Source organism: Genypterus blacodes, unplaced genomic scaffold (genome assembly GCF_046128005.1).
Source record: "Genypterus blacodes isolate CSIRO-AG114 ecotype Tasmania unplaced genomic scaffold, CSIRO-AGI_Gbla_v1 ptg000039l_1, whole genome shotgun sequence".
NCBI classification, from domain to species: domain Eukaryota; kingdom Metazoa; phylum Chordata; class Actinopteri; order Ophidiiformes; family Ophidiidae; genus Genypterus; species Genypterus blacodes.
Genome location: NW_027466852.1, coordinates 2,390,757 through 2,416,489, shown reverse-complemented (window position 1 = coordinate 2,416,489; position 25,733 = coordinate 2,390,757). Strand labels below are relative to the sequence as shown.

Here is a 25,733-nt window from a genome sequence, read left to right as displayed (position 1 = left end):
CCTTTTACTGCGCTCCCTCATTCTTTTGTTATTTCTCTGTTCTTCCTCTTCCTACTTTTTAATCAGCCGCTTCTCTCACTCTCTCTCTTTCTATTTCTGTTCGTCCAGCCTGTCGAAAGTGTTTTCTCCATCACCCTCCCTGTTAAGGGCAATGTGACAGTGAAGACAAACAAAATCTGTACGTCATCTTCTGTTACTTCTCCTCAAAGCTGTAGTCTATTCTAGCTGTGTTTTAATAGCTGCCAACTACAGTGGCAGAAACCTAACCACAACAACATACCCCGGTCGCCAGTTAACAAACACTGACTCAGTGTTTCTCCGCCAGTAAATGGGTGTGTGTGAATGTATGTACATGCCTACTTGCCTTTCAGTGGCCCCTTTGACTGGCCCTGTAAATGTTGTCCTATAATGATGTCTCAGTTGCACAATGAAAGTGAACGCAATTGTCAGGAAGTAAGGAAGAAAGGAGAAAGAATCAGAACCTGCTACCTATCTCTCCGACAAATGGGTTCCAACTACATGAAGAATGCACACGACTCCCTTGTCTAGTTATATTGAGCAAAATAATTTCTGTTCATAATCAGGTATACTTCACAAAATCACAATATGTGAAATTTCACACAAAATGAGGAGGGGAAAATGCAAGATTTTTTTTTACTGTTTTTGTATCTTGCAGGTAGAGGAGAATGAAGAGCTGAGGAGGGCTCACGATAAACGCCGTGAACGCCTGGGTGTGTTCCAGACCCACTACAAGACAGTCAGAGATCAGCTGACAGAGCTGGAGAAATCAAATGGCGTGTGAGTACACAATTGTTGTTTTGACCTTCATGCATGTATCCGCATAAAAAACGGTGTACATTTGGCTTTCTGGAGTAAGAATTGTAGCTGAATTCTAAATTGCCACGGAAACCAATATCACAGGTAGTTTTATTTAACAGTAGTCATTGTTATACAAGAGACTGCTGTACATACAAATATTCCGCGCTGTTGATAAATACACAGTACATTCACTAGACAGACAGGACCTGTGCATACAGAAAACAGCCAAGGTACTTTCTATTCATTGTAGCATCAATTGAAGCCTTTTCAAAGCACATAACTTTCCTCACCTTATGTTAAAGGCTCTTGTGAAACACAGCACCCTTTCACAACCACTCGCAAATAGTTTCAGTGTTGCTCTCATATAATGTCTGACAAGACCTGAGTACTACATCTGGGGAAGTAGAAGAAATTCATCCCTTTGCCTTTGAAAAGCTCAAAGGTTTTAAGCCAAGTCAATTTGTGCCGCTTTGTGCCAAATGTGTGTGCACTGCTTCTGCGTCTCTTCTCCCTCAGCTTTCATTAGGATGTGAGAGCCTGAGTCTGAAGGTGCCTTGTCCTAGGGGGTACGAGGTGTTTGAGAAGCCCTGTGGAGGGAAGAGGGGAGAGGGCCATTTCCTGATTCAACCTGCTATCTTTGCCAGAAACCACAGGGTTTTCACACTAAGAGGAAAATGTGCTATCAAATGTCATTAATATGAGAGTCTTGTTTTCTCTATTGTTCTCCCATCTTGGTCTTACTTGTTTGGCTTTATTTTTTTACTTTTCTTCCTTAAAGCATCATTGCAGCTTTAAAAATGTAACTAAAGGGCGTGTGTGTGTTTGGTGGCCGTGAGGGAGCAAAGTGTTGACCCCATCAGCTGTTTTTGCTCTGGGTTAATTAAAGAAAACAGCAGTGCAATGTGAGCCCGTGTGAAAGTGGAGTGAGAGAGCTTGTTCAGTGCTCGGCTCGACTCATATCAGCTCAGCGCAGCTCAACAGCATGTGTCTGAGACAGTGGGAACAAAGACAGTGATGTAGAAAGAAAAAACTCAACACCATTTATGCCACTGTGGTACATTTTAGCGGGTTTTCAAATAAGTGTTGAAGACTGATGTGACTTGTGAAATGGTGTACTTTTATTTTTATGAACTTAAAATGCACAAAAGTGAATAACAAGGCAAAAGCATGTCTAATGTCCTGCAATTGCAATATCATATGTTTATTGTGCAAATGTCAGAGGATATCTGTATTTCATGACTTGTTTGACATAAAATTGATGAAATACGCAGCTTTGCCCTTTTCAATCAGAACCCTCCATGGCACCAGCCAGTCACTCAAAGTTTAGATCCTGGCATTCATTTGGCATTAAGCCCAATTCTTAAATAGCTGTTAAACCCACTGGGGTTAAACCAGCTTGAATGGGAGACAATAGAAAATGACTTAAATACTCCCATTAGTGATTTGAAACCTGGACCTTAACAAGTCACCGGGGAAAGGCGTGGAGTCCCATTGCATTCGGGCTTGTTAGGGATTCCCCAGTAACTTCCATGTTGTGTTTGTGCCGTTTTGGAAAGATGCAATGGATTGGTTTTGGTTTCCTTTTTTGGACCAAATGACTATACTTACTTACTACTGTGAGTCTCCCGCCTTACCTACTGTGCGTGTGTGTGTGTGTGTGTGCGTGCGCCTGTGTCTGTGTGCGCTTGTGCTTGTGAGTGTGTGTCTGTGGGTGTTCATCTTCATCCAGATAGTACACACATGTGTTGCAGCCCCGTCAGCTATCATTGGCGTTGTTACACTGTGGATTAGTTCTAAACAATTTTTTTTGATGCAAGAAAACACAGCAACCTTTTAAATCTTACAGGACTGTAGCAAGAGGGCTTACAAATTAACTGAATGAATAAATGAATGGACTGAATTTCTGAATATTTGGTTTGCATTTTACCAGAAGGCTATTTATCATTTAACTCATTCATTACTTAACAGTATTTCAGCATGAATGTTTTAATTTTTCACTTACCACTGCATTAGCCCACACTATTAGACACCCTAGATAGGTCCCCGCATATCAATCCTCAGCTCATCAGAAAAGTGAATTAGTGATTTAAACAAGCAGGTTACCACGAAGCCAACTGCTCAGTGACGTTACTAGAGTGTGTTAAGCGGTGCCGCCCAGGATCTAGCCACCAGCCAATCACAAGAAGGCTTAAGGCCTGTTGGCCCATCAGTATGCATCCGATGTGTAGTTGGGCAGTCCCAGTGAAACCACCCTGCCATTCACCATTACCTCCATATTTTCCCAAAATGGCATAAAGGAGTCAGGGAAAAAGGCCAACTTCTTATTTATATTAGAGAAGGGAGAAAGTTTTTTAATCAGACTGGGGATGAAGGGGTTGAGTAAATAAAATTAAAGGTTATTAAAGCATCTGTACTCTGATCAAAGTTGCGCCCATAAACAGATTCCCCCCGAATCAGAGCAATTAGCCGCAGCGGCACGGAAAACTTCTCTCCATTTCCACCTGCTTAATAATGGAAACTAGGATACCATGGGGGGAAGCACTGAGGCCTAAGGAAGATAGCTCTCTCTTGGCACCATGTTCAACAGCCTTTAGACCCACTGTAAACAAATTAAAATGTATAAAGCTTTACCATAGCTTAATAAAGCTTCATACACCTTTCATAAGGAGTGCAGTTGATACACGACATACCTCGAGTTGTCGGTACATTGTGTATTTTAATATCTCTATTGGCTGTTTTGTGTGCTTGCGTTTTAACTTGCAGTGGGAAAAGTAAAAGTGTATCAATCTCTGTGTATATGCAGTGAGATTATCCATTAAGTATCTTTGCACTCTGGGAAACTAACCCAAGGCCAGAGATACACACACATATATACACACTCGCACGGACATACAGTATGAAGGAGTTCAAGGGCTCCAAATTGCTCACAGGGGCATTAGCAGTATTAAATGAAAACATTTGCCGTTCCTCAGTAGCCTCCAAATCCCAGGAACCAGGGCTTATCTGGTATTAGCGTAGCGTGGCGGCGTCTACATAGCCAATAATGACCACGAAAAGGAGCCCTTCACAATACCAGTGACCCTCACAATCCATTTCCACGCCTCTAACTCATTGATTAAGTGAAAATTAGATGTAGTCTGTGTGTGCCTGTGTATGCACATCTGTGTGTGCGTGTGCATATTGGTATGGGTGACAAAAATGGTATTCTCATCTGCCCCTGGCAATCTGTGGTTTCTCACTGAAAGCTACTTTAGTGCACAAATGAAAGGCTAATTGGAATTGAATGTGTTGCAGAGGTGAGCCAGGCTAAGACTGATTGATGAGTTGGGGGGGTTATGCGGTGATGCTGCGATTGTTGTGGGAACAGCAGCGACTGTGAACACCAAGTTCAATGATGAGGGCAGCTACTGAGCATGGAGTGTCATTATATATTCATAAGAGAGGTGCAGACATTTGAATGACCTCGTTTGTGATTGTGTTTTTGCCATTATTTACATTTGCATGGCACACAGGGAGTACTCACTTGCTCAACTATATGGGCAATGCCCTGGGCTCTGAGAAACATGTATGCATGTGTACATGATTTGCCACTAAAATGTCAAAGTCAAGGCCGCTCATTTGAATACTGCTGAAGATGGTAAAAATAACAAAAACGAGTGGCCTCGTCACCCCATGTGAATTGGCCTGAGGCAATGAGATAATTTACAGTGTGTAAGTATATTTTTGTGTGTGTGTGCCAGTGTGCCTGTTTAAGTTTACCTGTTCAGTTTGTGTATGTGTGTGCCATTGCCTGTACATTCACACTGTCTCTCTGCCTATGCACCGTATACAGTATGTCTGCGTTTGTGTGTCCAGGCCAGGTGGAAAGATGCAGCGTGCAGAGCCATGGCAGCTTAGACAGGAGAACAGTGATGCTGTGTGGAATGAGCTGACTTACATGAAAAACCTCACCAGGAAACTAACCACTGAAAAGTAAGTCATTTACCCTCGGGATTGCTGGGGACCACACACACAATACCAATACAGGATATTTAAGTACACACACAGATCTGAATATCTGATCCCGCTCCCACTGTCCCTTCCTGTTTGTGGGCGTTAAATGTGAGTGTGCCCTTCCCAACTTTACAGCGCTCACTTTACCCCTCCACATCGTTAACTGCCAGCAGGGGCCAAAGCTGGATCATTAGGCTCTGTGCTCATTTGTAAAATTGGCTGCCTAAAAATTCACACATAAAAGTGCAGGACGTGAAATCACATTATCAGAATCCCTGGGTCTGTCTTTGTGAAATAATTGCATTTTTAATGGCACATTTATGCCAAACTGTAGTCCTGTTGCTAGTGTTATTAAGTGAGCGTCAGTAAAAGTGCTTTGAATCTGGTAGCTGGCGTTGTTTGAAAAAGCCAAAACGGTGACCTAAAGCTCACTGCCTCTTCCATGGAAGTTGCAATCTTTCTTTCTTTTTTTCTTTCTTTCTTTCTTTCTTTCTTTCTTTCTTTCTTTCTTTCTTTCTTTCTTTCTTTCTTTCTTTCTTTCTTTCTTTCTCTTTTTCGTATAGTATTGCCAGTGCCTTGTTTGATCTGCAGAACCTCCTGTAACTGTACCACTAACATTGACCCTATATGATACTACACAAAGCTTGGCCTAAAGCCATAGTCCTCTCTCCCCTCTCCCCAAACCTTCACCTCTGTTCACCTTTCCTCCACTCTCCTGCGTCTCTATACTACTCTATACTTCTTTTCCCGTTTGCTTCCCCTTGGCCCTCTATGAAGCTGCAGTAGGCTGAGGCCAGAATTGTGGTACTTGCCCACCCCCCACCCGCCCCCTCCACTGCTTTCCCCTCTGCTCACCCCCCTGCCCTGTCCTCCTAATCCCAGCTGAGCTCATTATGATGTAGCCCGGCTGCCTCTCTCCAAGCCTGAGCTGTCCGAGCTAATTACAGGCTAGCAGCCCTAGTGCCGCCGATGCTGCCTGTTAAGGGATGTCCATCTGCCTGCCTGCCTGGCTGCGACTAAAGCTGAGCAGAGCAAAGTACTGGATGGTCTCTGCGTGGGGTGCGGGGGGGCAAGTAGACCACAGCAAATATGCAGGGTGATTGGAACTGACCTGCGAGGGAATCCACAAGGGATGTAACGTGTCTGCCCCCCTTCCTAGCAGTGTACTAGCTTGTCCTCCTGGGTTAGTGTTCCCCTTCATGTGCCCCTGACCAGCTCCACCTCACCTCCTCCTTTCACACCCCCAGGGCCTCTCCTTACCCAGCTGGCCTGTACAAAGTAAACTTGGCTGGGGTATTTAAACTTGTGCTGTAGAAACCTTCTCCTTTCCAGGTCACTCATGTACATGACACAAACATTTTACCGGTCAGTTTTTTAAACCAAGCATACCACTGCCCATCTCACTTCCACCCTCCGCTCAATTTCTGTCCATACTTAGTGTGAGGTGAGGCAGAAGCGAACAGGACAGGTTGGGCTGGGACTATAGACAATAAAACTGCACAAGCTCAGCTTCCCAAACAGCTTTGCTTCCCTACAGGGTACATTTCTGTTGCTAGCGTACCGTTATGACGGGTCCATCCTAATATAACAACACTGTCGGGGTAATCAGTTGCAGCTTGCTGTTCTGTTGACCGTATTATAATGATTGAGCTGGTGAAGGTTATGCTGGATAACTGTTAACAAAGCTCCACTAATGGCTAATTAAAGCCTTGTAGCTGAAGAATTTAGAGCCAATAACTGCTCCTTATCAAGCCTTAGATGTTAAGTGACAGGCTGTAGAGCAGAGTTTCCTAAAATTCCCTCTTTGTCTCTAGTTTCCTATTCCTCACTGTCATAAGGTTGTGCACAGATGCTCCCCAATCAGAAACACCACTTTTAAAGGCCCACATGACCATTTCCCAGAATGAATATTGCCGGGATAACTCTTGCACAGTGGGCCCCCACACTGTTGAGAGAAGGTTATCAAGGCCGCTTCCCTCTACAGACACCCCACCCCCCCTTGAGCAAGAGGGTGAGACACGCCTGTGTGCTTCCTTTTAGCTGATGTACTAGCCCCCCTGTAGCTCATCCTAATGACTCACTGATGCAGCATTAAACAAATTGCAGGTTGTTTGACAACAAACTTTCTGATTAAAAATTATAAAACCTTCACACACAACTATTTGCTGGTTAGTTATCCTTGTGTATTTTTCCAAAAGTTGTAGAAGTTGTGATTTTATTTGTTAAAATATTTATTTAATTATGACTAATCAGGAGTATCAACGAGCTTGACTGTGATATATCAGGAGTATCAATGATCCTGGCTACGACTCCAGAGAGGTTAAATCCTGGGAATCCCCACCAGTCTGCCAGAACTGAAGAAGCCTTTCCGTTGAAACGTCTTCAAGCCTTTACCAGCAAGTCCAGTTGCCTAAGATTGACTTTTCCTTGGATACCTGGATGACTGAGAACCTTTACAGATATTTGAGAATTTCAGCGGCATGGTCATTCATGAGTATTATTGTCATGTTAGGACCTTTGTGAATTTGGAGGTTGGTCATTTACTGGAGAAACCACATTCAGTAGCGATGGTTAATATTCAAATTTCAAGCAAACAAGCAAGCAAAGGTATTGAAAGATGTTAAAATGAAACATTTACATATCGAATGGCTACTATTTTGTTCAATTCTACTGCTGTTGTCAAACAGAGCTTAAACTGAGGAGACTGACTTTTGACTGTTATGCAAAGCAAACTCAGAAATTAAAATGGATAAGAAATGGAATAAACAGATTAAACTGTGAACAGAGCAGCTTTGGAGTAAAATGATATATAGGTTCATTGCAAAGTCAAATTGAATAGTTGACATCCGAGAGTGATTTTGGATTTGGATTTTCCTCCCAATTGTGGTAGACGGCCGTTAAGCAAGTACAGGCAGGGTGGGCGAGCAATGCTGATTCGCTGTGGGTTAATTTTATCTGCCTCATTATGCATCTGTCTGTAGCACTCTATGTCCGTGCTTGTTAATAGTTGTTAAAGGCCTGTTGGTGAAAAGAGGCAGGGATTATTTAGACCCCATAAACAGAATAAACTCACGCAGTGCACCCTCAGACTTAAGATGATACACTCACGACGACATCAAAGAATAAATTAGCCCGCGATTACTTTGGAAAAGGCCTTTGAGATCATTTGCACTGCTGCGGCGGTGAAAGCTTCTCTATAGAGGGTCACCATTATGAATGTGAATCCCTCTAATAAGTGACCTTGACTCTAATTAAGCGTAATAAAGTTTACACTGATTTCCCTCATATTCCTCTATATCTTTTCGTTTCATCATGATTTGCTAAAAAGTATTAGAAGTAATGAGCGTCTTTTGGCCCCTGGACCAGGGCTTCGTTAGAGAAGGGACATATTCACTCACATAAGCACACGCACGCCGCGCACACCATGTTCTATACATGCTTTTAATTCGCAGAAGGTTTTCTTTGATTGCTTGTTTGGTCAATTTATTTTTGTGTTGAAACATAACTTGCTTTACACTGAGATGGTTTATGACACAAGCGTCAGCATGTGTTCAATTCAGAGCACGGAGGTGAAATTAGAGGTTTTAAAACCAAAGAACCATATTCCAAACATACAATTTCCACATATCTTGAATAATGTACTTAATTCCTCTCGTATCTGGACAGTTATTGACCATGGAAGGGGCTTTGCGATGTTTTTGACTTCCTCATATTTAATAAAGACAACATTTTGATACGATTACTTTTTTTCACATTAGAATACCTGGGAGCATCAACAAGCCTCTTAAACCGAATCTTGTGGATGTCCTAGGCTGTTTCCACCAGTGGTTATTACATGAAGCCCCACTTACCTCTCACATCAGTGGCCTGTGGCTGGAGAACATGTCTCTTAAAGACTCACTGCTGCTGTTACTGCTGCTGCATCGCCCGCAGCTAAAACAGTACCGAGCCATGTAAACTCCACCAGGCCCATTTCTGCTGACAGCAGTGGCTTATCCACCCAAACTCCCTCCATGAATGAACAGCCCTATAGCCCGAGCTTAACCATGGGGGAATCCCCCCCCACCTGACTCAAATCATGTCTTGCCTCCTCCCTTACAAAGGATAAAAACAAGACCCTCTCCCCAGCCATGAAAATGCCAGAAGTGTTTTCATTTTCTCACCTTATTCCTGCTCTTCCTGTGTATTTTTATGTGCCGAGCATGAAACCAACAGGAGACTGGCGTTTGAAAGCACAATGGTCGTAGATGATGTTGTGTTGTACACCCTTGTGGATGGAGGCTGGCAGTTTGTGCTCATAGCTGTGCTGGTGCAGCACAGGTAGAAAGGAGATCAAATGACATGGAGTGGATAGCTCAGGGCTTAAGTTCTAGCCATGCACAACAGAGAAAATGATTTTAAAAACAGGGTCAAAAGAGCGGCGTGAGACACAGACTTATACTGCAGACTAGATCATTACCAAATATAACACACCTGTCTGTTGCCTTTAGTTTCGTTTCTGCTTGAAACTTCTTTTGCTTTGATACCCTCTGAGTGTTATTTTACCTTAGGTGAAGCAACAAGTTGTAAAGGGATTAAAAATTGGTCTGGTTAGCCTCATTTGAATAGAGAGTGAAGAGATTTGAAACATTGGAGGTAGCGTTGCAAAGACACTGTCTTTTTGATAGCTTGGATATGACGGAAAAAACACATTTTCATTCCAGTTTAACTTCAGGATAGTGGTGGTTGACTTTTTCGACAGTGGTGTGTGAAGATGTGAAATTTGTTTTACCTGTCAAAGCTTTATCTGCACCAAAATACCACGTATGTCAGGGTCAGCACAATAAAAACATACTGTACATCCTGCTGTTTGGAGGCAGAAAGGTGTTTGTTGCAGTATGCTGAGCATAATAGATCATAGAGAGGCCATAGAACCATCTCTCAGTTCACATTAGGCACAGCTTGATCAGCCCTTAAGAGCTATATCAAGTATAGCAAAATATCTGACAAGGTTGATGTTGTAATACTGTAATGGGTGACCCAGAGGTGGAGAACCACGCCCTCTGTCTGCTCAGAGTGGCCTTAATGTCTTTAAATTCCACAATATTTTCTCTAATAAGTTTTTCTGTTTGCTTTAATAATGACTTTACCCTTTCTTTTTTGTGACCCTCAGTCAGCATCTGCTGGCCATGAGAAGAATTAGAGTCACTTGCTTGTTGGCCGGTTGAGAGCAGGGTGCTGCCTCTCAGCACTCCTGGCTCTGTAAATTCTACATTTATGGCAGAGTGGGACACACACTACAACAACTGGGTGTTGCTTAATTAGGATGCGGTAGTCTTCCATCCTTAGATTGTTATGATGGGAAAGTGGAGCTCTCTGGCCAAGAAACTCCATCTGCAATCTAATCCCGGCTTCATCCAACAAAGTATGCTTATCCTTCAACAAAATTGAATGTCTTGCATATGAACTTTGGTTTCTTCATCAATACCATCAGCATCCGAAAAGGCATAAAAGAGAAACATGAGATGGAACAGGCTCCTTCCACATACAGCATATTTCAGCTCATTTGTCCCATTAACAGCCTGGACACATAAGGCAGTGCCGGTGCCTCATCGACTTGAGTTCATTTATAGAGGAAAAATCTATAGCGCAGTGACACATATCCATCTGCCTCCTCACCCCCCTCAGGGAGAGTCATTTGTGTACTTATTTAAGCTGCGGTCAGCCATTAGACCAGGGCTGTGTTGGACTGTATGAGGTAAAAAAAACGAATTACTTCCCTTCTCTCCGCTCTCTCCTTCTCCTTCCTTGTAAATGTCTTGCAGAGGAGGATGGGAAAATACATTTAGTTGAAAACAGGCGTCTGTCATGACTTCATTTATGACCAGTTATAAACAAATTCCTGTGTTTATCGCAGGTCCCACACTGAGTAAAGTCAAGAACTCAGTCAGAAGAGAGACCTGCTGTTGTAACGAGGTTAACTGAGGAAGAAATGCCACTACAGTATCAGGAGCTTGTTTCCAGTGTTTCTGACTCAGTAGAGCAGAGGGGAGGGAAATTGGTGTATGTTTCAGGTGTGATTGTCTCAGTGGGTTTGTGTGTATCCTCAGAAGACTCCTATTGGGGTCCTAATAATAACTTGAAAGTGCAAAGTCTCAAGCATTGCTTCTCATAATTAGCCTTTAGCAGGAATCAAGCTAATTGCAGAGAAGTAATTGGGCTTACCTTCCAGACTGTTTGTCTGTTGTGATACACACACACACACACACACACACACACAGTACATCACTACCTTGGCGTTTCATGTTGCTTGTCACTTTGATTTCCACCTGAATAAAAAAGCATTTTAATTAGTTAATTTCTCCACCATGTCATCTTTTTTGTGGAAAGCGAGTTCCTAAGATCAAGTCAAAAAGTGAAGGTTCAACAATAATGTGGTTCACTGTTGAATCCAAGTTAGATTTTTGTTTTGATTTTAAACATTATTCATTATGTATCCTTTCTGTTCTTATGGTTTCAGGTTAACATTTGATGAAGTTTTTTTTTTCTTTATGTTAATGGTCTATGACAAATCAATGATTCTGTGTGTGATCGCAGGGCCGACATGGAAGAGGAGCTCGACACGCTGCACGTCCAGGCTGCCATGGACCGAGCCACAATGAAAGAGCTTCGCCTGAGTCTCACTAATGAACACAAAGGTGAGCCCCATGTTCGACATATTCAGAAAGTTTGTAATAGAGAAAAGGTTAACCTGTGTACACGGTCCTCTCTGCATAAATTTACATTTTTACTATTCTTCTCCTATTCTGTCTTAATTTCTCTGTGTTGCTGCTATATTTCCACCCTAATATATAATCTCAAACCTAAAGAAACAGCCTAATATACCTGTATACCTTTAGTACATGCTTTTAACTCTTGCCCACATGTGTGTTTGTGAGCAGCGTTTATAGGGAAAAATCCAGTGGAATTAAGAAGACAACTCAATTAAGACTTGATCAAGTCCTTGCAAATTGATTGCAAGATGAAGTAGTGTTCATCTTGTCTGCATATGTCATTGCTTTTAATCTAATCTACAGGTTTTTGTCAGGCCCTGACCACCCCAACCAGGGGCCTTAATTAACCAGTTCAATAACAAATCTGTCCTGAATCACTTTAATTTACTCAATCACATATGATGCTCTCTATTGGAGATGCAAGTATGTGATTTAAAGGATCACACTAATTACAATGGTGGATCCTCTCCTATTGACAATCTGTCCATAGTCAGACACACTAGCTAACAAGCCCCTTTGAAAGGACTTATTTAGTTTTACATCTGATCTGACAAATAATCGCTAAATAGAAGTGTCACACCAGAGCATGAGTATTTGTCTTTTATTGCTTTACTGTGCACATATCATATCATTTTTATCCTAAAAAAACAAACAGTCAAGCTTTTTAACTGATAAAAATGTCCTCTAGCTCAGTATGTGGAGTAGTAAGAATTGTTATAAGCCATAAAATTCACCACAACCATAGAATTGCATAGTTATTGAAATGATATTTTATGTGTAGCATAATTTTTGCCATGGTTACAATATAAAACATTTTACTCAGCTCACAGTCATTAATTTTTATACATCAAATAATCTATCATTATATCAGAAAAAATCTTGTGAATGGCCCAAACATTTACACCTGGAGAACCTTTCTGACCTGATCAAAGAGTAGGAGGGTTGAAGCTCTCACACCAGGATCACAGTAACGAAAGGCAACAGATGAAAGGAACGGTGTCTTTGTGATGCAGCCCATGAGGAGACATGGGAGGGATGCTAATATATGCTACAGTGCCAGGACCTCCTCCAACTGTGGGTGACTAGGGAGCCACCGTGTCTTCTTATCAAGGTAGTGCTGAGGTGCCAACTCCCAAGCCACCGGCACTGGAGCTGGATAATTGTCTCCCAACCTGGTTATGTACCCAGTGAACACAGCAGCCCTCCTGTCCTATTTGGTGCTCTATGTGATTGAATGTGACATGCTGGGAAGACAAAAGAGCATGCTAATCTAAAGTAACAAACTTCCCTGGGCAAAGCCTCAAATGCAAAGCAAGGGAGCCGGAGCACCACACAAAAAAACCCTTCTCTGTTTTACTCTCTGCTTCTATGGCCTCTTTTTCCAACTCTCTCTCCAAAAGGTCAACTGACCTGAAAAGTCAAGGTCTTGAATATTTCATATTTCCAGCCTCATTGTACAAATGATTTTGGTCCTACTGGCATGAATGTTTAACAAAAGAGAATAAAAGGCAGAAAGTTTCACATTGTTTTGTTTTGCCCTTTGCATCTAGGTGAACAGACAAGATACATTATATCTATACTGTATATATGCTTGTATGGGTTTTATGTATGCTTGTGTGCACATGCTTGCATCAATCCCTGATCTTTTGGATTTGTGATAAAAAAAAATTCTGTTATCGTAGAGCCTAATGCAGGTCCTTGCCAAGGCCTCTTTTGACATATTCAGAAGCAAGCAGCATGTTAGTCTGTGGAGATTAATTGTCAATTGGAGAAAACACAGTGGAGCTAGGGGCTATGTGTTCACAAGGGATTTAAGCATTTCTTTCATTTGTTTTAAGATCCCTTGAGAAAGGATGCACATTGTATGTAACAGTGTTTTCAAAAGTCTGCCGAAAGACGAGTTAGGTTTTAGTTAGAAAGATTCCGCTTCCGTTTTAATTTGACTGGCAAAAGAAGCAAAAAGGAACAGTTTTATCCGTGTGCTTTTTGAAAAGCCATCACCAGAATATGTTAAGAAATTAGACCTTAGTAATGCTAATTGATTTAATGTATCCTTTTCATTATCATTCTATTGATTGAGCAGCCTGGGTTTGACACATCATGTCACAATAATGAGCTTTGTTCCTCTTTGCAGAGCTGCTTTACAAAGTGGAAGAAGCGTGCCAGGTCAGAAGCAGCACTTCGAAAAAGTCCTCTGTTTCCTCAGAGCGAATGGAAGATCGCTCGTCATTTAAAAAGGTATAGAACTATACCATTACTAATTGTTCTTTGTCATTACCAAGAAAGGAAAAGAAAGGACAATAGCACCCAGGAAATTTGCTGTTGCTTATTTAAAGATGATTTGACAGCATTCTTACTCTTGAGAGACTTTGCCTTAGCCATGGTTTGCTCTGTGATACGTCATTTTAAACAACCAGAAATTTGATTCAAAGTTTATTTTCCCTCACTGTTAAAAATGCAACAAAGACAAAACGTGGTCAATAAAGATGCTCTAATTAAAAATCATTTAGCAAACACAGAAAAGAATAATGGTCAGTGCATTTATGTGCACATTAAAACTTTGATTAAGGTTATAAACAGCATAATGAGATTGGATTCGACATAAATTGAATTTGGCTTATCCAGAACAACAGACCGATTATTAGATTATGCAGCTGTAAATCAGTGTACTCAAGCACATACATGATCCATTGGCTTATTGAATGTTGATCAAGTAATGCGTCATGTTCTGAATATTCAGCAAACAATAGAATCCATTAATTCCATCTTACTTGCATTTTTCCTTGATTACAGTAATGAGAGTATTACATGCATGTAGTGTATATGTACACTTCCTGTGGTGTAATTCCGTCCGAGTAATAGTTGTATTTATTGGGCCACGGTATAGCCTGTTGTTCTACTGAGACAGGACGTTTACCACCGTATTATCACCATCGAGAAACGAATGATCTAAAACAGCTGAATTCTTCATTTTTGTATGTAATCGAATTGTTCTGGAGTAATTTATAGCGGATGATATCATTGCAGGTCATACCAACAAATGCCATACGGCCATGTAACAGAGTTTACTAACTTTAATATTAGAATAGATTTAACACAGTGATGAATATTACATTACATTACATTACGATCATTTAGCAGACGCTTTTATCCAAAGCGACTTACATTACATTATATTACCACCCTTCGCAGAGGGGGGAGCAATTGAGGGTTTGGTGCCTTGCTCAGGGGCACCTCGGCAGGGACTCGAACCAGCAACCCTCCGGTTCTTAAGCGGAAGCTCTACCCACTCGACTACTGCCTCCCATATGGAGTTATAAGTCTACTACATAGCGAAACTGAAATTTTGGATCAGAGAAGTTGTGTCCGTGCCTCTGCAGCTGTGCTTACTTGAGTTAACATTGATGTGCCTCTGTCCCATCCTGGCAGTGAATCATCTAGAGTGGAGGTAGATAATTTTGTTTGAAAGATGCTGTGCTTTACCAGGGGGTAGAGTGAGAGCAAAATAAAAGCCAGGGTTGCCTGGGGGCAGATACCCAGCAGGCATTCACTGTTCTCTTAAATAGTCTCCACGAAAGATCCAACAAATAGACCAAGCCCTGGCTGCTGTTAAGGGTAAATTAAGGGTGATCAAGGTAAGATGGCGCCATTCAGATACCCATCACCTTGGTAAACATGGGGGTTATGCTCCCTACATGGGTTCAGCCAGACAGACAAAGCTTATATGCAGAGGTACAGACTAATGACTAATTGATTGTAAACTCCTGTTTATACTGCTGTTTACATGAACAACAGAAGAATGTGCATTTGGAATTTAGTGGTAAAGATGGAAAATTGAATAGAGAAGGACCTTGCACCACTGATGGCCCACATCTCTGATTCCTGCAGATTGAGCAGCTGGAGCGAAGGATGATGTCCTTGGAGGAAGAGACAAAGAAGCTCAGGGAAGAGAAAGAATTGCTACTTGAGGCCAACGAGGACTTAGTCCACAATTGCCACAGCCTCCAGGCCTCCTTGGATCACCTGCGCAGCCAGGGAGCTGTCCGTGAAGAAGCAGCCCGGGCTCAGGCTCTGGCCCAAGGGGAGAAACATCGCAGCGAGACCATGGCTGTAGAAGCCCAGCTGGCCGCCTCCCGAAAAGAAACCACCAAACTTCATTATCATGTGCTGAAGCTAAGACAGGAGCTGGGGATTCTCAGAGCAGCCAGGGATTTCGATAGGAACCGTGCAGCGGGGCCATTGCGAGGAGGCGGCGTAGCTAGCAACATTAACAGCAAGGTCAAATTCAAAACAAGCAGACTCAGAGGTCCAATACGCCAGAGCAGCCACCAAACAGTCAGCCCCAATCAAGCCATCAGCTGGCAAGGCCGCAGCTCCAGCACCACTAAGGACGAGTGGGAGGACATGAGCGCAGATAGGTAATGATACACACACACACACACACACACACACACACACACACACACACACACACACACACACACACACACACACACACACACACACACACACACACACACAAACACACACACACACACACACACACACACACACTTATCTTACTGCCTGCCGCCTCATTATTTTCTAGGTGGTTGGAGTGGAGAGGGTGGGCTGGTTGGAACGGGGGCTATGCGGCATCGAGGGGACAACGTGCATATGCAAAGCGTCAGCAAATGGGTGATTGAATTTCAGCGTCTGTCTAGTTGGTATTCAAGAGCCAAAAGAAGAAGGCGAGCGAGAATGATAGAGAGCACAGAGGAGGGGGGAAACTACTGTCAGATCCTTTGAAATATCCTGGGACGCCTTGCTCGGAGCTTATTGACTGAAATTTGCATGCAAAATTAGCCACCTCTCCGTACAAAGTTGAACTGATGCCAGAAAAGCCCAGGGATAAGGGGGCCGCCAAAGCCTCGATACCTTCCAGTGATGCCATTTTCATGCACTAGTCATTCTACCCCGAAATTGACAGTTTGGCAGTTTGATTTAATTTACTGGTCCTTTGCATATTTACTAACCCCCCTTGACAGTGCTAAGGATCCCCCTGCAAGTAGCAACCATGCACACCCACCATACCCCCCCGGCCCTAGCCCTCCTCCAAACACATATGAACACACACACATTCATGCACACACGTAACCCCACCCTTTGTATAGTCATATTGTTTATCTTGTGGCATGTCAATTCATAAATGTGTGATACCCGGACTCCCTCCATCCACCCCATTTTCTACTCTCACACACACGCGCGCACACGCGCACACACACACACACGCACACGCACACACACACACATAAACAAACCCCCTTCTTTCCATCCTCCCACCTCCTCTCTCCTCTCCTCGCCTTAATTTAGTTAGATAAATTTTGAATGACCCTACTCGGCTCAGTACCAGATGTCTACAAGCTGTTTAACACCCTCTAAATTAAGAACCATCGACAGTAATTATTTCATGTATGTTTTATGCAAAAAAGCCACAGAGCCAACGTTTATTGAGTGATGGCTGGAATGATTTGGTTTCAAACACTCAGAGCTATCACTGATATTTATTTCCCTTCACTTTCTCTCCCTCTATGGCTCTTTCTCTCTCCCTCAGTCCCACTGACTCACCATCTCTCCCCCAACTAATTCATCAGGCTGTAATCCACCCCAGCTTTATCCACATGAGGCCTTTTAACAGGGACTGGGTGTAGCTATGCCTGGCTTTCCTAATGCCTCTCCGTGTGGCTAATAAGCGGCAGTCAAATGTACTCTTTACCTGAGACAAGGACTTAAGTGGATTTGTGAAATAGGTGGCTAAATTGAGATGTTTTCTTATTTAAGACACCTGTCAATTGATTCTCTGCTGTAAAGCCTTCTGTATCTCTCATCTCACATGGATCTTCTCCAGCAATATGTCTTGTAGGCACTCCCTAGAAATACAGTACTTCTGCCTAAGGAGCTTTGGCCTAAATAGTGCCAAATAAAGATGTCAAACTTGTTAAAGCTACTGACACGTCTTTGTTTTTTACCCTTCTCCTTCCTCCCTGCCTATGGCTACTTCTCACAAGTTTTGAGCTGCTGGAAGCAGCTGACCATTTTGAGCAGATCAGCAGTTTTGTTGGAGTGCAGGACAGAATGAGAGCAGGAGGCAAGGATATTGAACATAGTACTGTATTTATGAATTAGCAGCTGCCAAGTCCTGACATTTATTAAAGATAAAATCCACCAACATTCTTAGAAGATTTGTGGTAAATTGAATGCTCCTTCTTTTAATAGATTTAGATTTAGATTTATATAGTATATTTAGTAGTAATAAATTGTAACAACTGTAATTTATTGCTTTCTTTGTCAGTCTCAGGACCTTTTGGTAAAGCCTACAGCTTGTACAACAGTGCAATTAGCTTCAGACTTGTATTCACAAGGCTAGATTTCAGTCACTTATTCAGCTGTCCCTCCAGCATGAATTGGATGCAGTGGTCTTGGTGGTGGTGATTAGTGATCCAAAGCGAGTCCCTGTGGTCCTTGCAGGCCAGGTTTAACCCTAACTAGCCCCCAGCCTTGTCATGTTCCAGTTAGATCCTCTCTCTGTGGTCTTTACCTCTGCTGCCTCTCCCAGGCCCCACCTTAATAAACTCGCCAGCGTAAATGTCACTGGCTTCCACCTTCACGTCAAAGGTCACTGTCAATAAACCTGTGTGTGTCTGTGTGTGTCTGTGTGTGTCTGTGTGTGTGTGTGTGTGTGTGTGTGTGTGTGTGTCTGTGTGTGTGTGTGTGTGTGTGTCAGGAAGCCCTTACCGTGTGTCCATCAGATGCAACTTTGCTTTGGCTCTGCTCAACCGTGCCTCTCACACTCGTCTGTCACACACAGAGGGCTAATGAAGGCCACAGCCGCTCTCATACATGTTGATGCATTCACCATCAGCACCAGACGCAGCAGCTTTTCCCTTAATTTACACCCACATTTACACTTCCAGCTCAGAAATTGGTCGGGGCATTGATTTTCTGTTGGGGGGCAAATGCACATATTTTTACTTGATGTCAACTAAATCAGCCATTAAAGGTAAATTGGATTTTTGTCAGAGGGTGGTACTTTCAGAACCCGGGTTGTTGGTTCAGTTTCCACTCTGTAATAACTGTCACCTTTCTCTGCAGTGACACCGGCGAGATATACATTGACAGTCTCAATAGTGAGTCCTCAGGAACCAAAGACTGCAGACAGCACTCAAACAGAAAGGTTGGTCTGTCCTCATACTGTGTGTATACATTTGCTTCAATTGAGTCTTTTTCTTTAGCAAAAAATACAACAAATGTTTTACGGGTGTACTGGCTTCCTTAAGGAACATATAACTGAAAGGTATTCAGACCGTTTCACCAAGGCCAGTGAGATTTAATTTCTTGAATGATTACAAAAAGGTTTGACAGAGAGCTGCCACTGGGCTGAAAGATCCGGTCATGATTGTCTGCTAATTTCATTGGCGGTTCGTCTACAGTTGCACTTTGAACTTGAAAGTCTGCATAGATCTGTTTTGAAAAGATGTTTTTTCTTATTTTTGGTTCATTTTTCACCCTGCGGCTATATCCAGGGATGTGAGCTACAGTCCCAGGGGCCTTTAACCTCAAGATACTATTGGCCACAGGGGGCACAGGAACATCAAGCTCTTTGGAGATGGTCAATGTAGCTTCTTCTTCTTCTTCTTTCTAAATTCCTCAAACAGCTCTCCGCTTTTTCTTCTTTTGCTATGTTTATTGGGATGCATGCAATAAACATGGACATAATCACAGCATAAAGCATCAATTTAAACTGGCTAAATGACTCATTATCAAATTGAAGACACCTGTGAGTGAGAAGAAGTCTCCTCTCACCACCGGCAGCAACACTTAGAGGCCACTTTATTACCTACGCCTGTACACTCTGACAACCCTTCAGCTATAAATTCTACCTTTGCAAAGCTGATAATGTTCAGATTTTGTGAATATTTGTGTTACAGAGGAGTTGATTCAACTCTGTGGTAAATGTTGTGGCCATAATCAGTAAGACTGCATTGTAATGAGAGGTGCTTCCAATATTCTGCTCTTCCCTCATGTATGTGATTGGTTTGGACAAAATATTAAATATAGATTTGTGGGTGCTCAAACACTAAAACCTCTGTAGATGTGATATTTAAACATGGTGTAACTTGAATTCAGAGCACTTTGCATGTGGCTGAATAAGTATTTGTTGGATGAGCTTCATACGTTGTTGCATGATTTTGTCCATGCCTCACTATGCATTTTTAAACTTGCCATTTCCTTGCCGTCTGTGATTAGCTTCTGTAATGGTTTAATTAATAGGTGTGAGCCCTTGCTCTTGTCCAAATCAAATCTCTTCACAGTTGGACATGCCCGCTCCAGACCTCATAGAGATGTCCTCGGAGGAGAAAGATAGAGAGAACAAAGACAGGGACCTTTTAGATCCTTTGCTGCTTTTTGCCTATTTTAGGAGGGAGGGAAGCGAGTTGTTTGTAGAAAGTTGAAATTAAGAGAAGGCGACACATAGCTGTTGGGACCCGTATTATACTACCCATCCTTAGTTTTCCCACTCCTGCTTTGCTAAATGTGTCCATCAGTGCCTCTCAGGCTCATCGGTACGACAGCCCAGGCCCCCACAGCGCACTATGTCACAAACCCCACAAGGTACGGTATGATCAAACCTGGCACTGATCAAATCCTACCTGACCTCCATACAAAGGAACATGGAGGGAGGAAAAAGGGGGGGGTGTTGGTGAGGGGCCCTTTGATGTCACTACAAACGGTGCTTCAGTTGGGAGTTGTCACTCTTACACACATGCATACTTACTTATGAGCTCAGATTCATCCACGCACATGCCATGGGGTGAATCGCGGCTTTCTGACAGTGATTTAACAAAGGAGGCATTTGCAAACATCAGTCAGATGTAATATCCAGGCCGAGAAGCTTTCAGCTTGAAGTGTCAGATGAACGTCCTCAGGTGAATTATTAAAGCACGGGGTGATTTGTCTTGTCACGTTACACATCCTGTGATCACTGTGCCATTATCGGCTGTGTTCAGGAAGTACAACATGTGAACCTGCTGTGTTTCATTAAACACCTTCTTTTTATCAGTGTGTCTAATATTTCTGCTCTCTTTAGTCCTACAGGTGTGCACGGTTGTCAAACACTGAAGTATCGGCAGCAGAACCAAACAGGAAACAACCCAATTTTCTGGCCCAAGGTAGCATATGTCTTCCTCTTACACACCCATGCAAAACCGCAAAAAACCTAATAAACTATTAATTGAAGCATGAAAACACCCAATGCATGCAGATGCTGTTGATCAGAAACACACATTTGAGAAGTTAACAAGGTTATTTTTCAGAGCTCTGCATTGGTTATAAATGGAACAAGTTAATCATTCAAGTTGTTGAATATCTCACAGTTTCCTCTTGTACATGTGCAAACACACTTTCATACAAGCCTTGCCAATTCCCGGCGGCGGCTGAATGGGGAGTTGAAGTTTCTCTGTGCACTTGTCAGCTCTGAGGTGCCTGCATGCACTTTCCTCTGTTAGACAATAAACAGCATGAGCCCAGGGAGCAGGGGACGAGAGGAGAGAAAAGGAGGTGGAGGCGGAAGAGGATGCTGGTGAAGACCCAGAGCTGCTCCTCCTCTTCTCTGCAGCAGCGCGTTGAGTCCCTACAGCGTCACATTGACATACTGCGAAGTGCCAGGAAAGATGCTGTGCTTTCAGCCAGAGAGCTGCGGAGCGCCAATGAGAAGATCACGGCACAGCTCAACTCCCTCACCGAGAAGCTCTGCAGCAGCAAGCAGCTCACACAGGTAACTTGGGAAAAACACAGATATGTGTAAAGGGGAAAGGCAGTTGTAAGGGTAGGAAGTTTTCTTATTTTTCTTTCTTTTTCTTTCCTTTTGTGGTTCTTTTGTATTTGCAGGGGGCTGAGGGTGCGATGGTAGCAGCTCCTTTGCCCTTATCATGCTTAATAAGTGTGGCTGACAGGCCTACCCTCGCCTGTGGAGGTCAGCACCATAGAGCACGAGAGAGGAGAATCTCTCTCTGTCTCCCTCCCTCTGCTGTCCTCACTTTCTGCTGAATGTTTCAACAGGCTAGTTCGCCGCAACAGCCTGTGTCACTAACACTTACTTTTCTCCAAATATGTGCACGCACGTGCACAGACACACACAGAGTGACTATTCTACTGCCCAACACACGCTCAGTTATTTAGTAAGTGCCTCCAGGTAAGAAAGTGTTAGACTTGGTATATACCATAAATAAAACACTAAGCTCTTTGGCCCCTAAAAAGTATCTTTCCTGTCACGACCTCTATGTACACACTAACTTGTGAACACACACACACACACATGCAGGCACATACACATACAACAATCCCCACACAATTGTTACTATGACGGGTAGGGGAATTTATTTCGGCCATTGCAGACATAGCAGCAACCAACCAACTGGACACCTGATTAGGTGCCTGTTTCTCTACGTCTGTATATTGTTGTGTAGAATAGTACAGATGCATTAGACTTTTAGACACGGGTCAGGTTGTAACCCTCACAGTGTTGCTACCTAGGAAGTGGCCCTTGTGCTCCTACCGTGGCAATGGATTACCCAGGCCCAACCAAGCCTTAGACAGACATATGCAGACACAGACATACACACTATGGTCTGAAGGAGTGGACAGAAAGGGAATTGTTGTCTTCCTGTTTGTTTTCTCTTTCCTCCTGCAGTATTAATGCCACTCCACCAGAGAAAGTTGGAACAGACTGACTGGTCAAAGCCCGGTCTTGCTGCCCTCTCTGGAAAGGGCACAAGGTGATAAACTTTGGGCTGGTTCCAGCCGGTCCTTGCCAGCTCTCCATCTAAAATTCTCATCTTGTAATTGGCATAGGATGGCCTCCACAGGGGCCATCATGTGAAAACTATCACAGCAATTTCACAGAGACTTGTTTGTGTTGCTGTCTCCTGATCCTTGGGCCATTCTGTCCTTATTTCTTTCCTTTCCTTGTCTAATTCTCTCTGTCATTAAGTAATTTCCTTATTCCTTCCTTTCTTGCTCGCTGTCTCTCCTCTGACCTCTTTTACCTCCCTCTATATTAGTTGAATAAATTAAAAAGCAATAAACAAGCTATGAGCGTGGATAGTGACCCACAGCCCAAATAGTCAAATCCAATATATGACTGAAATTGAAAATATAAATAAGATATAAATAATTGTATTTAAGCAGGTGAGGAGTGGGCCATTTGTAAATGTAACGCACCTCCTCACACACCTCCTCTCTGTTAACTAATTATCATGTTTTTGACCCAGGATGAACATGTCATATAAATGTTATATTATAGAGTAAATCTGTCTGGATTCTTCCCAATAACATGGTGTCATTTGTTTATAAGAAACTTAAACAAACCTCAGGTGAAGCAGACCCCCTTAACCGTAGACCATCCAAAATGCGGTTGTCACGCATATCATCCAAATAACAGGATCATTTTGTTGCTAGGAGTACAGACATTACTCTGTCCTCCCCATTTGAACCGCCTTGCACAATACCGTGACCGTGTCTTCTGATTAACTGCTCTTATCCTTTAAAGCTGGTGTGACATGCCCTCCCGTTACGTGTAACGAGCTGGGACTATCAGGATTAGTGCGTAACAACAAAGTAATATTACAGAAGTCCAACATGAATCCCTGTTACACACTAACTTCACACACTAACTTCACATTGTTTCATGTTATTTAATACATAGTTCCAATAACTATGTAGTTAACCTAATCTGTATCAAATTTTAGAAATGGACAAAGTGTAAATATGTCTTCTTCTATGGGTAAATAATCGGTTGTAACATTCCGTCATAGGATGAATAGATTCTGGTAATTGAGGAACTGGTAGAAAAGGCTTGTGTTTCTCTGGCTTGAAGTGTGTTGACAAATTGAGCTTGGTTACTATGTTCCTGTGTGACTGCACGCATTCATGTGTGTGCCGGGCTGTGTGGCTATTTCAGCACTCTCCGTCTCCTTATTTATCCTGCTAATGATTGGGTATCACTTGGACCAGTGAGACGACTACCCAGAGGAGAGAGAGAGAGAGAGAGGTGTCTTCTCTCACAGCCTAATGGACCCCCTGTATATCAGTCCATGTCAGTGTCATCTGTCACCAAAGCTGAAAATGGCCTGTGAAATCAAAGCCTGTCTTACAGGAAGTGTCATCAATGCCACTCTTAATTCGTGCACCATTGCCACTGCAGCCATAGCCCAACCTTTCACTCTCCACACCTCCCCGTCTCTCCATCACTCCCATCTCTCCGTCTGTCTCTCCCTCCCTCCCTCCCCCTCTCTCTGGGGACGTGGCGTGTTCATCTTCAACAGAGCAGAGGAAACCTAAAACAAGAGAGATTCTATTAAAAGGTGTCAGCCAGCAACCAGATATCAATAACCTCCATGTATGCAGAGCAGAGAGCTCACCCCCGGGACTATGCGGTTTCAATCGCGTATGTGTTTGAGAGAGGGGGGGGTAGCATTCACTCCATGTGTACAGCATATATCTTCATGTATCATCTCTCCTATTTGTGTCATTAAGCATGCATGATGTTTGATACGATACAAGAACTAGATCCGCTTATTGTGGCTGCAGTGAATCAAAAGAGCAGAGATGAGGGTCTGCCCTGCATTGTCTAAATAAGCAGGCAATCAGTTGTTTTTTGAGCTTCCCCTCACACATGTGGTTAAAATTCTTCACCTCAGATACTACTGTTTGGAATGACTGATACACTGTTCATTGTACATGATCTGCTCGCGCCATTATTGTACATCACTCTAAACGCAACCATTCCCCAAATGTCGAATTCCCTATTTCCCAAAGTGCTCTCTGATTCTGCAGGATAGTTTTATTATGCATGCCAATCACAGTGAGAATTGGACCCTGTTGACGGGGTAGCAGCATCATCTGTCTCTAATTAGCGTTTTTCTTTTTTTTAAAGAATTTTATCACAGGCGCAATATTAAAGCTGAGCATACAGCTTTCCCATGATAAAACATATTTCACTGTAGTGTGTTTTCTCCGTTCACTTGTCTGAACAAATCATCCATGGCTGTCTTCAAGCTGTCCAAAATGCTGCAGTAAGTCTTTTAATACGGCTCAACAGAAGTTCACACATTACACTTATGTTAATCTATTTACAATGGCTTCCTGTTCATTTTAGGATACATTTTAAATGGTACTCCCATTCACTCCTCGATACTTTCTGACCCTCTGCACCCTTACACGAGTCTGGCTCTAAGGTCCTCTAACCTCCTGATTGTCCCCACACATATTTGCAGAGATTGTGCTTTTCCGACTGTTGCACCCAAATTGTGGAGTGGTCTCCCCGATAGCTTTGCGTTCAGTTGAATCTGTGGACTTTTAAAAGGAAAAAGCATATATCCTTATGTCTATGTGTTTCTCTGTGCGCTTCAAATTTTGTCTGCTCCGGTTTTCCTCCTTGATTTTTTTTTTTCTTGCCTGTGAAGCACTCTGTGACCTTTTGCCTGTGATCTATTTGCCTACTCACTGCTTTCATCTAATTAATGAATTGTGATTTTATAAATTAAGGTTTTTGTGCTGGAAAGTCTTTCACTGAGCAGCACAGCATGTTTCTCTCAGTACCTCTTAGTACAGCAACATAGCCCTCCTTAACGTAGATGCGGCGGTTGTTGTAACTGATGGTGGCAGCAGTAGACTACCCCATTAATTCTGTCTTTCGGTCAATCTGCAGAAGCTGACCTCTGACTTGGCTGGTACAGAGCAGCAGAAAAAGGTTCTGGAGATGGAGCTGGAGCAATGGAGGCAGATCACGTTCCCCCAGCAAAATGCCCCACCACAAGCACCAGCAGCTCCAGTAAATGCAGAATGCTTCTGCCAGGGCAGGACTGTGCCTGCTCCAGCTGAACCTCCCCTCCAGGCCCTGGAGGCTGAGGTCAAACAACTTCAAGCCAAACTTAAGGTTAGCGGCTACCAGCAGGGGTTACAGGAAAGGGGTTAATGAACTGTCCTCGTGCTTTGTCTTATTGCACACACTCACTGGGTGTTTGCTTCAAACATCATTTGGCAAAGAAAAAACTAATTCATCAGCTTTAAAAGCAAAAGATTTTCAGTTTTTACTTTGCTTTCAGTCCTTAGCTCGTACAGATTTACAAA

General features: G+C 42.9%; 1 protein-coding gene across 2 annotated transcripts in view; it reads left to right on the top strand.

Moving 5' to 3' along the window:
* cntln (centlein, centrosomal protein) overlaps positions 1 to 25,733 on the top strand; it is a 73,050-nt gene that overhangs the window by 26,363 nt on the left and 20,954 nt on the right. For both annotated transcript variants that reach the window (XM_076148203.1, XM_076148202.1), the window contains exons 12-20: positions 677 to 798; positions 4,675 to 4,791; positions 11,389 to 11,489; positions 13,699 to 13,802; positions 15,453 to 15,982; positions 18,696 to 18,777; positions 20,692 to 20,773; positions 21,110 to 21,378; positions 25,312 to 25,539. In XM_076148203.1, coding sequence (XP_076004318.1) covers positions 677 to 798; positions 4,675 to 4,791; positions 11,389 to 11,489; positions 13,699 to 13,802; positions 15,453 to 15,982; positions 18,696 to 18,777; positions 20,692 to 20,773; positions 21,110 to 21,378; positions 25,312 to 25,539 — 1,635 coding nt within the window. The remainder of the gene's footprint in view (positions 1 to 676; positions 799 to 4,674; positions 4,792 to 11,388; positions 11,490 to 13,698; positions 13,803 to 15,452; positions 15,983 to 18,695; positions 18,778 to 20,691; positions 20,774 to 21,109; positions 21,379 to 25,311; positions 25,540 to 25,733) is intronic.